General features: G+C 47.3%; 3 protein-coding genes across 6 annotated transcripts in view; 1 reads left to right on the top strand and 2 right to left on the bottom strand.

Annotated features, from left to right (window-relative positions):
- Positions 1-4682, bottom strand: part of LOC127604018 (disintegrin and metalloproteinase domain-containing protein 12-like) — a 21493-nt gene extending 16811 nt beyond the window's left edge. The window contains exons 1-2 of the mRNA XM_052070780.1: positions 4569-4682; positions 663-766 (exon numbers count right to left, since the gene is read on the bottom strand). Of these exons, the coding sequence (XP_051926740.1) occupies positions 663-766; positions 4569-4644 (180 nt within the window). The 5' untranslated portion in view covers positions 4645-4682. The remainder of the gene's footprint in view (positions 1-662; positions 767-4568) is intronic.
- On the bottom strand, positions 4585-16537 carry c7h10orf90 (chromosome 7 C10orf90 homolog). 4 transcript variants are annotated; one of them, XM_052070789.1, is made up of 14 exons: positions 16388-16537; positions 14286-14859; positions 13664-14212; positions 12834-12900; positions 11426-11496; positions 9969-10215; positions 9208-9885; positions 8363-8509; positions 8004-8254; positions 7033-7201; positions 6578-6626; positions 6395-6488; positions 5842-5904; positions 4585-4688 (listed from the first exon to the last, which is right to left on the bottom strand). In XM_052070789.1, exons 3-13 carry the CDS (start codon positions 14165-14167, stop codon positions 5866-5868), a joined length of 2316 nt encoding a protein of 771 aa, XP_051926749.1. In that variant the 5' UTR covers positions 14168-14212; positions 14286-14859; positions 16388-16537; the 3' UTR covers positions 4585-4688; positions 5842-5865. The 4 variants fall into 4 exon arrangements, with proteins under 4 accessions (XP_051926749.1, XP_051926748.1, XP_051926750.1 ...); XM_052070788.1 differs by lacking the exon at positions 4585-4688 and adding an exon at positions 5093-5363; XM_052070790.1 differs by lacking the exon at positions 4585-4688 and having other exon boundaries at positions 5093-5904; positions 8004-8119.
- Positions 16514-16667, top strand: part of dock1 (dedicator of cytokinesis 1) — a 50860-nt gene continuing 50706 nt past the window's right edge. Inside the window, 1 exon segment of the mRNA XM_052070767.1 lies at positions 16514-16667. Coding sequence (XP_051926727.1) covers positions 16625-16667 — 43 coding nt within the window. The 5' untranslated portion in view covers positions 16514-16624.

The raw sequence follows: 16667 nt of genomic DNA, 5'->3' as shown, positions 1-16667 counted from the left end.
AGTGTCCTGCTTCCACTTCCACTTGATGACACTGGCGCAATAGTGCGGCGATAAGGGCGGGTGGGTGGCGGGGGGGTGATGGATGACTTAACCCAGAGCACTTCTTCTTGTCACAGTTGACCGGGAACGAACCGCACATGCCGGCGCTGATAGCAGGCGAAAGTACGCGCACGTTAATGCTTGCGCGTGGCAACCATGTGCGACTTGCCACTGCATTTCGGAAAAGAGGCTCCAAGATACCAAAAAAAAACCTTGTTCCACTTGTTACACCAATTGGGACATGTTCTTGACGCGTCACCACACTTTACTTTCGCTAGGTCGCTACCACTGTAGCGCACTGTCACTGTCAGACGAACACAGAGAAGCTCCACCCGCTCTATTTATATGGACACAGAACACTGTAACCTTCCACACAAAATAGTTCCAAACAAGTAACAAAACAAAACAAAAAACATTGGCCATGGGACATATCCGAGATGTCCCATGGCCGATGTTTTTTGAGACGCGTATCCCAATACTGACACCATGTTGGTTTTCTTGAATACGTCACTTCTCATATTTCCACTTTGGACGTAATTTAAAGTCTTTGCAGAAAATGAAAATGTTATAGCTTGACGCGGAGTCAACTCGAAACGCGTCGTTCGGTGTGTTTTTTGCCTGACCTGCGATTGGAGCAGGTGCATCGGTTTCCAGTCCTGTCCAACGAGCTGGAAAGGTATCGTGGTGCCGTCGCCTTTCTGCTCGGCGTGTTGAACGCCGCCGCTCCCTGCAAGAGAAAAAACCGTAGCGGGAGAAGGCCATCATTCGTGCTGGAATACCATCTCGTCTCATCTCAGGAAGTCGAGAATACATGACAAGCTATCGGGAAGGACTGCGTCAACGCAAGAAAGATCAAGGTCCTCTTGGGAGGGCCGGCGGGGCAGTACGAGTCTCGAACACCGCACTTTAAAGTTTCCTTGAGTGGCAGAACACTTCATTTGTCCTGAGCGTGAAAATTTTTTTTTTTTTAAATCAAACGAGGAGGAAGCGCGGGTCTTATTTACGCGTTCAGTCAAATCTAGCCGGGCTCTGGACGCGATAAGCTCCCTTTATTGCGGCGCTGGACACAAAGACACCTTGTTCCGTTTTATACGAGCGAAATAAATCTGCGCTAGTCGGCGGACGCTTTGTACGCGGGACCGAAATGCAACTTAAGTGCGGCTTTGTGAGCGTTTTGCCCGCAGACACTGAGCCTCGACGCCGGTGAAGCAAAGGTCACTCTTTCGGGATCCGATACCGCGCCACTGCAAAATACAAGCAACAGGGGTGGGGGTATTTTTTTTGGGGGGGGGGGGGGGGGGCATCACCAGGAGAGCGTCTGCAAAATGTTGCGCGTGATATGGAAAAATGTGTACGTCCGCATGAGGATTGCGGCCGAGATGCAAATGCGAGCCTCGGAACGGCGAGGCAGACGTGCAAACGGCGACATGGTGTTCTTGCCGTGTTGCCAAAGTTGCGTCTGGGAAGTTTTCCTGCACGGGATCCCCTCTGCCAAAAAAACCTCATCGTTCATCATTGCGGCTCTGCTCTTCTCTTTTGTTTGCTTTTGCTTTCAACTCATCACCATGCTCTAATTTATTCCACATGCGTCTTATTTCTGGCAATATTTCCTCCTTGTGATTCAGAAGTGAAAGCCTGTCCTCCCGTGCACTTATTTGTATACCGGGCAAAGGATTGCGGCTTTCCGCAGACATTTTCTTTTTCAAGAATCTGACAGACTCTCAAGAGCTTCAAACGAGTGTCCTTGTAACGCCTTTTTTTTTTCCTTCCTCACAGTACTGTCATCGGGACTAGTTTGTTGATGTGCCGGGATCCCATTTCGGCCTCATCGAGTGCACACGAAGGGTGCGAAGCGAGCGTCACATGTGGCAGATAAGCGAACGTCGGCGCGAACGAGTCGTGTCATTTCATGCCTGGCGGCGGGTGGCGGCGTTGAGAGAACAAAGCCCTGCGAGGCTTTAATAAATCCGCTGTTTGGGGGGGGGGGGTCAGAACAAAGTGAGCGGCAGATAAAGGCCGTCAAAGATGAGTTATTATTTTTATTATTGGATGTGGAAAGGTCGCAAGTAGATACCAAGTCGATCCTATGTGTCTGAATTGCTGCGCCGGATTCACCCAAAAAACGTGCACGGAAATATAGTGTTTACAAATTTACAAAGCTGTGACATTGCAAAAAAATAAATAAAATAAAATAAAATAAAAATAAAAAGAAGCTTCATTCCGTCAGGCCATAGCTTTGTCTAATAGAAACAAGCGCTTGGCTGCCATCTGGTGGCATCTTTAGGCAATGACCAACCTTTGTGTGTGCCACCAGTGAGCATTTGTCGTAAATAAAATCATTTTCAGTCCACTTAAGTGAAATTGGATCCTCTAACGTGCTTGGGAATAGCTGATCGACGATCGCTGGCTACCGTGCCCAAACGGATTCAATCAGACGGGGGGGAAAAAAAAAGGCTCTGTCATGAAATGGAATCTGTGCAGGGACTGATGATTGTTTGAGGCATAATCAGGACATTTAACACCAATCTTCATCGAGTGGTAAATAACCTTTCGTAGTCGTTTTCTATACTACCCCCCCCCCCAACCTCCTCACGCCTTTTTGTATAATGAACCCATTCACTGTCACACAAGCGGGACTTTGGCACATAATTGGAGGGGTGGATGAATGGCCCCGCAGCCAAAACGTCATTTCGATCTCAGCGAGAGGTTAATATCGTCCCAGACGACGAGAGTGCAAGGTTAAGACACCGCCATCCGTCACCCCCCCCCCCCTCCCCACTTTCGTCTTACTTAGCCTGAGCGATGAAGGTCAGCTTCTGGGTAGCGGGCTGTGCGAAAAGTTAACGCTAATGCTAATGCTTCCCGTGATGGATTTCATTTCGGGCCGCCCTGGAAGCCAAGCGCACGTCTGGCATCCGTTCAAACGCTCAAATCGGAGAGCCCGGTCCTAGCGCCGGGTCGCCGCACGGTGGCGGCCTCGCAAACGTGTCGCAGTGCTCGCCAACTTTGACCGTGACCGAGATGCCGTGTCATCTTTGACAATGTCAAGACTGCTGCTAAAACCGAAATTGACAATCATTTGTCGTTTTGCAATTACGACAATCGGCGAAGAAGAACTGCACTGCCGGTATCCCGTTGCCTCATCAGTGGCTAATTTCTGAGCCCCGCTTTCCATAATTTCTAATGCAGATGTAAAAATAAAAGATGATCAAGGAAGAAAATAGGAGGATTGTGTTTTGTTTTTTTTTTCATCCACAAAAAATGATCACATATCCGCCACTCAGTGATGCGCAAAAAAGGAAGAAGCGGAAGCGTTTGAGCATGCCGCCTCTGATTCGTGTACTACTCATGAATTAATTGTCGTGTCGGATCCACGCGAGCAGGTAAACAAAACAAGCCTAAGAGTGACGGCGAAAGACGCGTCAGGCGGGGGAAGAAGTGCCCGCGGGAAACACGACCGAGATGAGGGGGAGGCACCATCAAGGCCAAACCATGACGTCTCGATGACTAAATCAGCACTGGTACCACACACATAACACAAACGCACACATTTGTCCTTGTTGCCTGCCTCTTAATTAAATCCCAGGGTTCGTCAATTACAAGAGTGAGTGGGACGGCGTGGAGATGGGAGAGGTTAGACACCAGTCCCAGGTGCATACGTGCATCATGTCGCCGCCTACACCTTCAAGCGCATCAAACAAGGAAGTACAATCAGATGTTCCAAATATTTTCTCTCAGATGGTTTTTGGGTGAGGTTGTGGGGCGGGTGTGGGAGCGAGTGGACTAGGGATTGGGCACAAGAAAGGGTCGATATGTTAGAAACCGGTCTCGTTGTGATGCAGATAGATATTTTTTGGGGTGTGGGGGGGGTGTGGAGGGGGTTCATGGTTACATATTGTGTACATAATTATTTAAGCTACAAATGCCCCAAATATTGTCGAAAAAAAATTCAGGTGCATTTATTTCGTGTGTGTGTGGAGGGGGTTCATCGTTACATATTGTGTACATAATTATTTTTCATATAATTAAGCTACAAATGCCCCATATATTGTCGAAAAAAAAATTCAGGTGCATTTATTTCTTGCCTAAAATGTGAGAAATTTTGAGATTTAAATTCCATCTACAGTCTTTCTCAGAGGTGCATTTTAAAAGTAAATGAAAAATGAGCCACAAAAGGTTGACAATTATTTCATCGCATTATTGGGTTGAATTCATTTAATGATTTCATTCTTGATTTTGAAGATTTTTCTTTTTCCTGACTGCTTTCAGATGAATATTTTTCAGTTTCCACAATATTTGCATTCGTTATGATATCACTTTAAGTTCTTTCTAATTCAATATTACTAATCGTTACAGAAAAGAAAATCGAATGCTCATATTATTCCCCCCCCCCCCCCCAAAAAAAAAGACTGGAGTGGAGTTGTACTGTACATCCACGACCGTTTCCATACAGAGCTCTCATGCAAACCTGCACACACGTTACATCGTTAACTCACGCGCGCGCGCGCGCGCGTTCCATCCCGTCTTACCTCCCGCAGGGTGAGGCGCGCTCACGCATAGACACGCAAGGAGTGCAGCCCAAATCCCAAAGTTCCCACCGGCCATGGCGCTGCCTGCGCGGATCAGTGCTGTCGAAGCGTCATCTTCATCTGCAGCATCATAATAATCATCATCATCGTCAGTCGAGTCAAATGACGTCGTGAAACGTGATCAAGTTGCAAGGGAAATCCCATGGACGGCGAGCCATTGTGAGGGAGTCTGCGAGAAAAAGGACGGCGGGCAAGTGGAAGCAAGTGAAAAGGTGACGAAAATGAAAAATCGCAAGAAAGAGAAGGACAAGAAGTGGTTTTGTATCTTGTGAGCTTGTGAGTGACTGACCATGTGCGAGACGAACTCTACATGGTCCTAAAACCCGCCCAACCGGAAGTTGGGAAAGAAGCCAGCAAGCGAAAGTTTGCAAGGATGTTTCACAATAAAATCCATGGGCGTTTCTGTCTCTAAACAAGAAATAACCCCCCCCCCACCCCCCACCAATTAAGAAAGCAAGACCATGACAAGGAAAAGTATCTTTAATTAATTAGTTTACATATACAATGAATAACAAACAAGTGAACTAAACTCGAGTTGGACAGTGCCACCTTCATGACTTGACTTACAATTTTTATTTTTAGTTATGAAGAGTAGCCTACTAACATCCAGATGCATTAGCACCCAGACTGAAGCAGCAATACTGTACTTCAATTTCTTTTTGAGTCTTCAATCTCTGACTCTGACTTTCTGGCATGCTTTTGCGGAGCTGAAGCCGGATTCTTGGGTGGGGCCATCTTGGAAATGAGAGTGGCACAATGTCAGATGAATGAATCAGGAACAGTGATGAGTCCAGTAAAGGGTCGGACCCTGTATGTCAAAAATTAGAACTCAACCTTGATTTAGACCAGTATTCGTCCGATGCCTGCCCTCACTTTATTTTTGCACTTATCTGCAAAGTGAGTTAGTCCATTTTTGTTCTCAATATCTCAGCTGTGGTTCTGAGACATACTCATGTACTTTGGCTGAGCTACGTAAGAAACAGCCAGTGTGCACTGGGACAAAGACACCATTCTAACCGGTTGCTCTTCATTAAAATGTAGCAGAGAGGTCACATTCGGCCATCTTGCCACTTAATAGCTTGGCACCGCCGCCACGGAATGGCCGACTGCTTTGCACCACCACGGGAGCACAGCAATGGTTGATTTGTTGGCCAGGATTTGATCATCTGCCACGCAACGACAATGAAAATCACAGATACAAAAATGTACACACATAGAAAATCCCCTCAGTTGCCATTTAGTTGCTGCTCCTGTGGAGAATCTGATCCAAAAGTTTCTGAAAAAGAGAAAATATGAACACGTGGAGCAATACCAGATATAAAATTAGATACACCCCCCCAAAAAAGAGAGCAAGAGATTTGCCTTGAAGCAACTCTCAACACATCCCCAGGCACAAGAACGGACACCTTTGTTGCAATGTGCACAAAATAGGACACATCGTGGAGAGTCCGGAAGTGCAGGGCAGGAAGTCAAAACTCATAAATCTCATCGATTGTTTATTATACTTGGGATGCTACGTAGCAGACGCTCAAATTAATGACGACCACACAAATAGGAGCATTGTTTCGACAAACAAAAATGGCTTTGTGGCGTTCGAGACTGGCAAATATGAGGCAACACTACCCTCTAGTGAAAAAAAAAGAAAATACACAAACATTACAATTTTTAAAACAAATCGAATACTTGAAAATAACAAAACCAATATGCTCTCCCAAAACACAAATATTTTAGAACCACACGTCTGTGTACACCTACGTGGACGGTACCTTTTTGAAAAGCTCCACGCGCTGTCTGTTGGTCAAACATGCCTCCTTCTTCTTCTTTGCTTCCTCTTTTCGCTTCTTCACTTCTGTTAGTGGCCTGCCATAAAGGAAATGGGGAAAAAAGGCAACGTTTTTTCCAACATAATATTACCTTCATATTTAATGCGTACATCACAAATTCCTGACCGATTTGATTTGAGCTCCTTGGATCCCTCTCTGGATTTTGACAGATTTTCTAGAAAAAAAAACAAGAAAAACATGTATACATTCGTTGAATGTACGAACATCTTCAAATATTCGTGTAACGGTCTAAAAATGTGAACAAAATGCATCAAACGGTGTAAAAAAAAACGCGCTACGAGAAATGGTACTGTTGTAGTATTCCCTAACGACCAGAAGATGGCAGTAAGTACATCTTTGGTGGAAATGCTAGATCATCGCTGGATGGTTTACCCCATATAATATACATAAAAATACGTAACATACATCAAAACAGGTGCTTTTATGCAAATTGTGCTTTTCTGAGTATTTCTCATCTGCATGGCATATTAATGAGATACTTCCAATTATGGTGTCCATTTATTATTATTATTATTATTATTATTATTATTTTTAGTAACTGTCCAATTTGCTCCTCTTACCGTTGATGGAGCGGGCCTGTTGGTGAGCTCCTCTGGGGGTACGAGGGGCAAGCGTTTGCGAGGCTCCTGCCCTGGAGCGCTCTTTCCTTTCCTGGGCCCTCCTCGCCATCTGTTGCACGCGCTCCCGCGAGCGTGCGATGAAGCGCGGCCTGGACTTCAGCAGGGCTTCCTGCAAACATCCAAATCTTATTTTTCTTTTACCCGTGATAAATGCTGCTTCCGAGCATGCTATGTTCACATAGCCTCGAGATATTTCCCACAGAGGAAGTCTCTGAATAACCCGTGATTCCATTTTGGCGGATAATAAAAAACATCGAGAATGAGCATAATAGCGGCACATGTTTCTCTTTTCAATGTTTTGTTCTTTGGAAGACACGTTTTGGTTGGCTTTTAATGTAATTGCCTGTAGATGCCACAAAATGGCAGCAAAGCATATATTTTCTGTGCCATTGCGGGCGATATGGCGTGACAAATCGAAGCTGTTCCCCTCACTGTGACTTGCTTGGATACCACAAGAGGGCGCCAACGTAACATTTTTCTGTTGGACGCCACTTTGGCCTCAGCACAAAAACGAAAGAAAATGTCAAACATTTTTAAACAAAAACACTACTAGATACTAGAAAACCGTTACTGTTTAGTGCCACAGAAGCTCAATGAAAGATGGAGATTCTTAGGTAACTACCAAACTGAGCAGAGAAGTACCGGTCAAAAAAATAAATAAATTCATTTTTTTCAAAAATCTGTCTGAAAACAATGTGGGCCTTTTTCTCACAAAAATTCAGAAAACACTGCCCTAGCATGTCGCTATCAGCGTGATATTGAAACATTGTGTTTGATGGCGAGTCATTGAAATTTGATTCCCTGCTCCATATGCCTCCTTGTAAATTAGCGAATCCTTGTTGAAATTTGGACGCAGTTAGACAAAATCTCCTGGACCAGTTCAGTTTTTTATGTTTTTAGGATTTTCTCACCTGGAGAGAAACAGTGGGACGGGATTTTTGAAGGTCAAGAGTGGGAGGTGCAGGTTCAGGGCAAGGCTCATCCCGGGTAGGAACGTTGCTGTGAGCCTGTGCCCACCGTCCTCTGACTGACGCCGCCGCCGAGGCAGAGAGAAGCACATTCTTTTGACTTTCATTTACACACGGCCGGCGGGTGCGGACGGCGTCGTTCCACACCCCCGCGAGCCGTGCCAAGGCTTCGCATTCAATCAAAGGTGCCGGCTCTGGAAGCAAAACTGCGGCGCTCGCAAGAATTTCAGGTCGTTGTGACCGAGATCGATGTTTAATCAAGGCGGGAAGTGATTATTACATTTGAGGAGTAATCAGAGCACCTGAATCTCCCTGCGGAGAGGTGGCGGGATCCCCCTCCGAATCGCGAGCCGCTGGTTTCTTCTGACTGAGCTGCCGCTGGAGTTTGATGTTTGCGATGATGGCGGCCGCGTTTAGGGCCAGGACTTCCTCCGGAGACTGGTGAGGCTCTGCAAGGCAAGCAAAAGCCGATAAAAAACACTCACTCTGGAATTTACATTTTGCAATTTGTAGGCCTCGTTCATGTGGACTCTCTTTTTTTTATGATTTGGTTTTTTTTTCCTTCTTTGGGTTCATCAGTTCTTCATGAAGGCACTCACTTTTCAGTTAAATAACAGCCTCGCTTCTCACGAACAGCACCGAGGCTTCTTTTTGGCCACGTTGATATATTGGACGGTGCGCTGAAGGAATATTTTATTCAATGCGCATTGTGAACGAGCAACACGCTCACTCGCTGGCTCCTGCTGCTTCGTTCGCATAATCAAAGACATTTGTTGGTGCGAGGACATCATGGTGACTAACATCTTTTCCTCCTCAAGGACACGAGCGAGGACCGTCGTCAAGTAGCAATATTTGGATTTGTGTAACATCTCAGAGGAAAATCACACAGGGGGATTTTGCGATGGCAACCGAAAAGCGTTGGTCGGTTTAGGTCACTTTGATTTCCATTCATCAGTGTTCTACAGAAAACCGGAGCACCCGGAGAAAACCCACGCAGGCCCGGGGAGAACATGCAAATTCCACACAGGCGGAGGCCGGAGCTGGAATCGAACCCGGTTCCTCTGCACTGTGAAGCCGACGTGCTAACCACTGGACTACCGGGCCGCCATGCATAGAAAAAAAGTTCTGATCCAAACGTCAAACCTACCCGGGGTTTGAATGAGGGTGAGGCATGGAGTTGAGCTCCATCGGGCGGCAAACGCCTCCCGGTGGGCTTTCTTTGGGGTTTCCTGAGGGAGTCCCAAACTCCATTTCCTGACAGCCGGTCCCTCGGGTTCTTGTGCAGTAAACTCAGCAGGAGTAGGTTCACCATTTTGTACCGGAGACGTTGTTCCAGCCTCGACACCAGTCGGACTTTCCGGTTGCCTCCAGGTCTGGTTTTCCTCGCGGTTCCCGCTCGGAGTCCCCGGACCGTAGCTCTCCTTATGCTCGATCACTTTGATGATTGCGGGCTTTCTCCGTAGGAACGCGGGGGCGGAGCTGACGGTGGTCCTCTGCTCGGTTACTTTAACGATGGTGGCCTTCCTCCGGTCCATGGGATCGGCGGGCTGAGGGTCGGCGGTTTGAGGCCCGTCTGACGCGGTCAGACTGGCCGAGCGGCTGACTTTCCGGCTGCAGATGGTGATGGATGAGAATCCCACTTTGGTACGGGGGATGAGCGTGGCGGGCGTGGACGTGGTCTGGATGTGTTGCGGCTGTAAGCTGTGGCGCCGGTACGGAGCGCCGCTCGCCCCGCGGGACGGATCAGGCACCTTGGACTGAGGGGAAGTCGTCAGTGGACGACATATCGGGGGTTCCTCGACTCCGGTTGGCTTCCCGTGGGAGTCTACGGGCAGAATATTTGAACAGGAACAGGAACATGAACAGCGATTGACACACAATGAAAAAATTGGAAGAGCGGCTACTTACCAGGAGAACTACAGTACCCATGTTGCACAGAGTCAGGTCGGCCATAACCGAGAAAAGGACGCGGGGGATCTTCTCCTGTGGTTCTTCTTACAAGAGGTGAAACCTGATGCGGGTCTGAAAGGATCTCCGTCGGGGGTTGACCGGACTGAGTCCCTGACCCCCTGTTACTATTCCAGCCTCTTCTCAGTGCTTTCCAGATTCCGGTTTTTCCCTGCTCATGAGCAGCGCAGCTTTGCTTGCCTAACACCTGAAGATGAGATTGGAGATGAAAACCAGTTTCCGAACGCTGAGGCCACCCATGTCTTGATGTCACGTAACACAGGCCGCCCTCCCCCCCCCCTGCAGAAAATGACCCTCGTTCCATTTATTAAGCGTGAGGTCTTGACAGCGTGACTGCTTTTCCAAAGAGCGCCTCAGCTGCCTTGCGTTCCTTCGGGGTTTTCGCTGTTGATTCTCCAGTCAGATGACTTGGGGCTCGACACACTGGATGCTCCGCCAGCCACGGAGGCAGCGAGCGAGACCGATGCAGCGCACGGCGTCTGCGCCTCTTCCCTCGCAGAATAACAATGAGACTCCAGGCTCAATAAAGAGGCCAGAAAGCAAAAGAGCGGCACGTCTTCAGAGGCCTCTGACACCGTTTATCGAGCACGAAGGAATTACTGATGCGCCGTGTCCTGGCTCGTAGGGGCTTTTTGCCTCTTGTGCGACACATGTTGTGCAGAGAATTTCGCTCGGATGTTGGACGAAAACAAATGCGCAGCTTGGTTCGGATCTAATATTTCAGCAGGAACAGGAACAGTAAAAAAAAATGGCGGGGCGTATCGCAATACGGTATTTCGATACCGAGCAACGAAACCTCTCATACTGCAACATTCATTCATTCATTCATCTTCCTAACCGCTTGATCCCCACTAGGGTCGCGGGGGGTGCTGGAGCCTATCCCAGCTGTCTCCGGGCAGTAGGCGGGGGACACCCTGAATCGGTTGCCAGCCAATCGCAGGGCACACAGAGACGAACAACCATTCGCACTCACACTCACACCTAGGGACAATTTAGAGTGTTCAATCAGTTTTTGGAATGTGGGAGGAAACCGGAGCACCCGGAGAAAACCCACGCAGGCCCGGGGAGAACATGCAAACTCCACACAGGGAGGCCGGAGCTGGAATCGAACCCGGTACCTCTGCACTGTGAAGCCGACGTGCTAACCACTGGACTACCGGGCCGCCCATACTGCAACAACTAAGATATATTTATTTTGGGGCTCAGACCGACAACTTTATTGATCATCCTCTACTCACCAAACAACACGCTATTCTCCATGACACGTTCTAAACTTGGGGGGGGGCTCCAAAAAACTAAAGCTTGGACTTTTTTTGAAGCAAAGTTCGTGTCCACCGAGCACGTTGTTCAGTAGTTTTCCACAATCCTCAAAAAATGCACACGCGGGTGTCAGGTACCTGTTTGATGACAGGTGACGAGCGGTCCGGGGTCCGCCACGTCCCGCGCCGACTCCTCTCCGCTTGGCCCTCTACGACGGAGTGTGTCAAGGCAAAACAAATGTCACAACGTGTACTTCTCCCTCCCGGTGTGACACATGCGCACATATATTTGTGTTACCTCGCACTCCACAGTGACAGTGTTGACACTGTCAATAATGGATGTTAGCTTGGAAAGGTGAACGCGGCATCGACCCCGTGACGCTCTTTCGAGCGGCGTTTCTCATATTGGGGTCAGCAAAATAACTTTTTGGGTCAATTAATTTTTTTAAAAAGTGCAGCGTTATTTTTTTTGGGCCCTACTTGTAAAGATTTACTTGAGAGTGTCGTATTTCCATCTGCTGCTGCCTCTGTTGCCATGGCGACAATTTGGGGGGAGATAACCCCCACCCCTCCCACCCCTACCCCCTAGCCTCGTTTAGTTTGCTTTGGAGATGATCTGCAGCCATTCTCATTCCGGCGGGAGACAACTTTTTGAAAATGGCAGCACTTTTGCACCATGTGATTGCGGCAAGAAAAACAGAAATAATGTGTTTTCCGTGATGCTGCCAGACGGGAAAGTGCCTCCACCGCGTTCCATCTGACTCACCCGATGTCTCATTTGCGTCCCGGCAGCAAAAACCAACACACCCCCACACCAATCCCCCTTGCAAAAAAAAAAAAAACTAAATGCAGCAGACTAATTTGTGCCTCCTAGAGAATCTTGTCATGACTCCAGCGGCGTTAGTGGCCATCCTCCCAATCTATTCCTCACGCTGACGGCCCGTTAAGCTTTAGCTAAACAGAACGTGGGGGGAGGAGGGGGCGCACGGGTAAAAATTGGCCAGCAAACCTGAAGCCTTATCTCGGTGGCCGTCATTTGCTCATTACCGTCAGGCAGTCGTCAAGTTTGGGACGATGGGAGATTCCGATGAGGCAATTTATTTGTCTGCATTCGGATCGGAAGCGCGAAAAACCAAATGACAGCTAGGCTGAAATCGCGCACGTCATCAACTAGCTTTGAGGAGGCCAAACCTGTTATTCACCTCCTCGCTATTGATGATCTTCTTTCAACTGTGCTTATATCGCCGAGGATGGATTACTTTGATTCCCGAAGGGGATAATCGATGTATCAACAAGGAAGGTTGAGGGATCAAACCTGGGATAAAGCCGGCCGAGTGACGGACTGCCACGCTCAAAGATTAGCCGCGAGAGGGGCCCTACTCCAATCAGTCGACATCTCGTCTTATATTTCTCTTTTTTGGTCGTATTTTCCGGGTTGAAAAAGCCTCTTCTCCTTCAAACGCAAAATCCCGCCAGAGTGATCGTGACATTATTTTTCATCAGCCTTGAACTACGTTCCTGTTCCGGGAGCGGGATGAGCACAAACCTTGGTGCGGGCTGACCGCTCCTCGACTCTTCAGAAACGTCGGCGTGATGGGTTGTTTCAGTTTCACCTATAGATCAAATTGGGAAAAGGAATTAGCCGCAGTCAAACAGTCAAAACATCTGTCGGATTCGGTTCAACTGCGTAAAGAGTGCGGCCGAAGGAACGTGAGCGCGTTCGACAATCGATCTTTCGCACTTGGTGGAGGTCAAAGGTCACAAGTGCTCCCAAGGACACCGGAATAAATCAAAGGTATTTCAAACTCTGATTCAGCTGTGAGTCACAGGGCAAATGTTGCCGTTGTCCGGCAGAAGTGGCCAGTACGTTATTTTGTGAAAAGCAACCAATGAGTCGCAAAATCACACACTGGGTAAGGCGCCGAAAGAATTTGCCGCATATGAAGTGGCTTCGAGCGCAAACTCTCGCGCCGTAGCTCCACAGCAGTCGTAAACCTTAAGAAATAATGCACAGTAAGCTCTTTTCAAAAGGATGTATTGCAGCCGGGGGGTGCGGGGGGGGGCATCAAGACTTCACGACAAACGGCTCCCTGTGGCACTCTCTTTCTTTTTAGTCCCCACTTTGCAATATTACCTTGAGACTTGCAGACCTGAGAGTCCACAAAGCCGGTGAGGATTACAGTTAGCGAATCCTCCGGGGCTGAATCTTGACAAAGACGTGCTTAATACGACCGCAAAGACAAAATACTCTTGAATCAAGGTACCACTTCAAATCTGTCAGAAACCGGGATACCGCCGTCGCCTTTGGACATTGCGTATCGTCAAAAACATGGCGTAGGAGTCACTGGATGAAAAAGTCGAGTCAGGTGGACTCACCTGGGCAGCAGAGTGCGACGGAGCATTTTTTTTCCGGTCCTGCGAATCATCTTCCTCCTTCATCACTCTTCCTTGAATCGGGAGCCACCCGCTTTTCACCGCCGCAACGTCACTGAGTCGGGACTGCTCCTTTTTGGGCGTCTGCGAAATATGAACCCTTTCCAGACTCCCCGTGCGCCCCACGGGGACAAAGAACTCACTTTGGAGGGACTCCCGGCTGCCCGCGGAACTTCTCGTCAAGTTGCCCCAGGACGACGAGACCCCGCCGAAGGAGGGAGTCCGGTACGGTCTTTCACGGCTTGGTTCTGTCCCACGGCTGCCGCCCTGCATTCTGTGGACTTGCCGGAGCCAGTCGTCCGGCTGGCCTCCCTCGATGGCGCTCCGAGGCCGAGCGGCTCGTCGGGAGAAACTCTCCCCCTTGGAGCTCCGCGTCTCCCAGCCGGACTCGTCTCCGGATCTCCTCCAGCCCGTCGGCAGGTGAGCAGCTGGCCTTCGGAGAGCCATCCGTTCAGCGGCTCGGGTAACGACGCCAAGGTCTCCGGTTTCAGGCTGTGATCAAAGACTTTTACAGCCGAGGCAACCCTTTGCGCATGTGTCAATTGTGTATATCGATACTTACCACTCTTTTTTTTTTTTTTTTTCACCCGCGCCCAACTTTGGATGTTAGATGGTCTTCAAACAACGAGATGCCACAGGGCGCCGTCTCCAGTCAAGGCATGTAGTGTGAGGGATGCTCAGCCAAACAAAGGCGTTACTGAGCACAAGGGAGGGAGATGGGAAGATCCAAGAAGGGGGTGGGGGGGGTAGTTTGAGGAGAAAACAAACACTTGTTGATCCCAGAACAAACCAAATAATGATTTTGTAACACTTTTTGGAATCTGTGTTCTCATGAAACATTTGGGTTGCCAGATATGCCACATGAAGATAACGTCCCAGATGATACGACTATAAATGTTACACGATACTTTCCTAACAGCAAAAAAAAAATGCACCCCCACCCCTCCACCCCCCGTCTTTGTAGACTCCCCTCCATTTGGGCCCGTCCCAGGGATCTTGTGATCAGCAGATGATGATGAGGCTCGTTTGTCCTGCAGCTTCTGTCTGTACCACGTGACCCTCGCAAGGCTATCGTAAGAGTCAACAGGGATGAACATGGCGCGGCTCATTGCATGAAATGTTGACGCTGTCACGATTATCTTAAAAAAACAAACAAAAAATTCAAGAAATTGTTTTTCACTTTGATGTGGAATGAAATTCGTTGCTTCACAAGGGACCGAAAGAGGAATTTTCCAGAGGGCACTTTTGTTGCTTTGTACATGTTTGGGAATGTCAGTGTCATGTCAAAAGAGCTGATGTAGCAAAACTAAAACAACAACATAAAACAACATTTTTAAAAAAAAAGGTTTTTCATTATCAGTCATAAACGTCACTTTAAAAGATGGCTCTCATTGCACCAATAACTACGTGACATAAAATTATCTCACAGTAAAACAGTAAGAAATTGCCATTTTCATAGACACGTTCAGTATAGGTGCGTTTTATAATGACTTTTGGTGGTGTGAATATATTTTACTGCTTTAATTAATCTCCTCTCGTATATTAACCACCGTAAAGCTGATGTCTTTGCATGTTTTCTCTCCTCCCAACAGTGCATAAAGCTTGTATATTGTTTTACGAGGGAATACAAGCACCCCAAAAAACATTAGCCATCTGGGGTGTGGGCGAGGCGGGAGGTGCGTAATTGAGAGAGTCCTCACACAGCATGAGAACGTAATGTGCGCATAAACAGCAAATGAACACTGGTGATGTGGTGGAGTACCTTACACTGTATTTGTCTACCAACAGTTGGGGATTTTTATGTCTCGTGATCATTGTTCCACAATAAACCACATAACCGTTTGTTGAGAAACTTGGGCCCGTGGTAGAAGAATTTATTCCAGTTTCAAGATTTTTAATTGAAGAATAACAACAACAAAAATCAATCAATCAGGCATATGCAGATGATGGGTAACAATAAGATGAACGTTTGTCTTTCTTCTTTAGATTTGTATGCTTTTATACTTGGCCCGATACAGCCTTTTGTGACAGAACATCTATTTGTTTGAATATAAAACGACCCTACTTAACTTTATCACACTGTTAAATTTTGAAGTGCACTTCAAATTCTGCCTAGCAACAAGTGGGAAAAAAAACTACGTTGAAAGATTAGAGTGATTCAATTGGCTTATATGCTACACCTGCTCGCACGCTAAAATGTGATTTCAAATGTTTAGAATAAGATAATTTATTAATAAATATACATGTATGTAAAAACCCATAAATCATTGATGTACCAGAGATTTGATTCAATATAAAACAAAAAAGTTTAAATAAAGTGATTGAAACGGTTGCACCTCAAAGTCTGCCTATCAACAAGAGGCAATCTGACGAAAAGCGACTCCATTGGTCTACGTAAACGCACCTGCCTGCATCGCTTTTGTTTTTTCCAATTAGAGAATTTTAAAAATATATATGCTTTAATATGTTAGAACCCGCTGAAATTAATGGAGAACTGCAGGTTTGTTTTTTAAAATAAAACGCCAATTCATTAGTATTACATTACGTGATTGACTAGTTGACCGCATGGCCAAACCAATTTCCGGTAATGCTGTAGAATGGAGTGATGTGTGCTTTTATTATTATATTTTTATTTATTATAATATTATAAAATTAAGAAATATTCACGTGGTTTTCGCCGCTTGGTGCTTTTCGGATCCTTCCCGGCTGGGTGGGGAAAAAAAGTTTTGAAAAAGTTCCGGTGGTTCCCTCTAGTGGAAGAGGCAGCGGCGGAAAAAAAAGAAACATGGCGACCCGGAGTAGCTGCTCAACTCTCTGCGGAAAGTGAGGCAAAAGTCGGGCGTTTTGCGAGCGACGAGGTCTCGGTTGTGAGGCCTCGTGGAAACGGGGGAAGGAGGTCGGATAATGTCTCGTTGGGTGCCCACCAAGAAGGAAAAGTACGGCGTTG

The sequence above is a fragment of the Hippocampus zosterae genome, chromosome 7 (genome assembly GCF_025434085.1).
Source record: "Hippocampus zosterae strain Florida chromosome 7, ASM2543408v3, whole genome shotgun sequence".
Lineage (NCBI taxonomy): Eukaryota > Metazoa > Chordata > Actinopteri > Syngnathiformes > Syngnathidae > Hippocampus > Hippocampus zosterae.
Note: the sequence above shows the minus strand (reverse complement) of the source record. Positions and strands in the feature narration are given on the sequence as shown.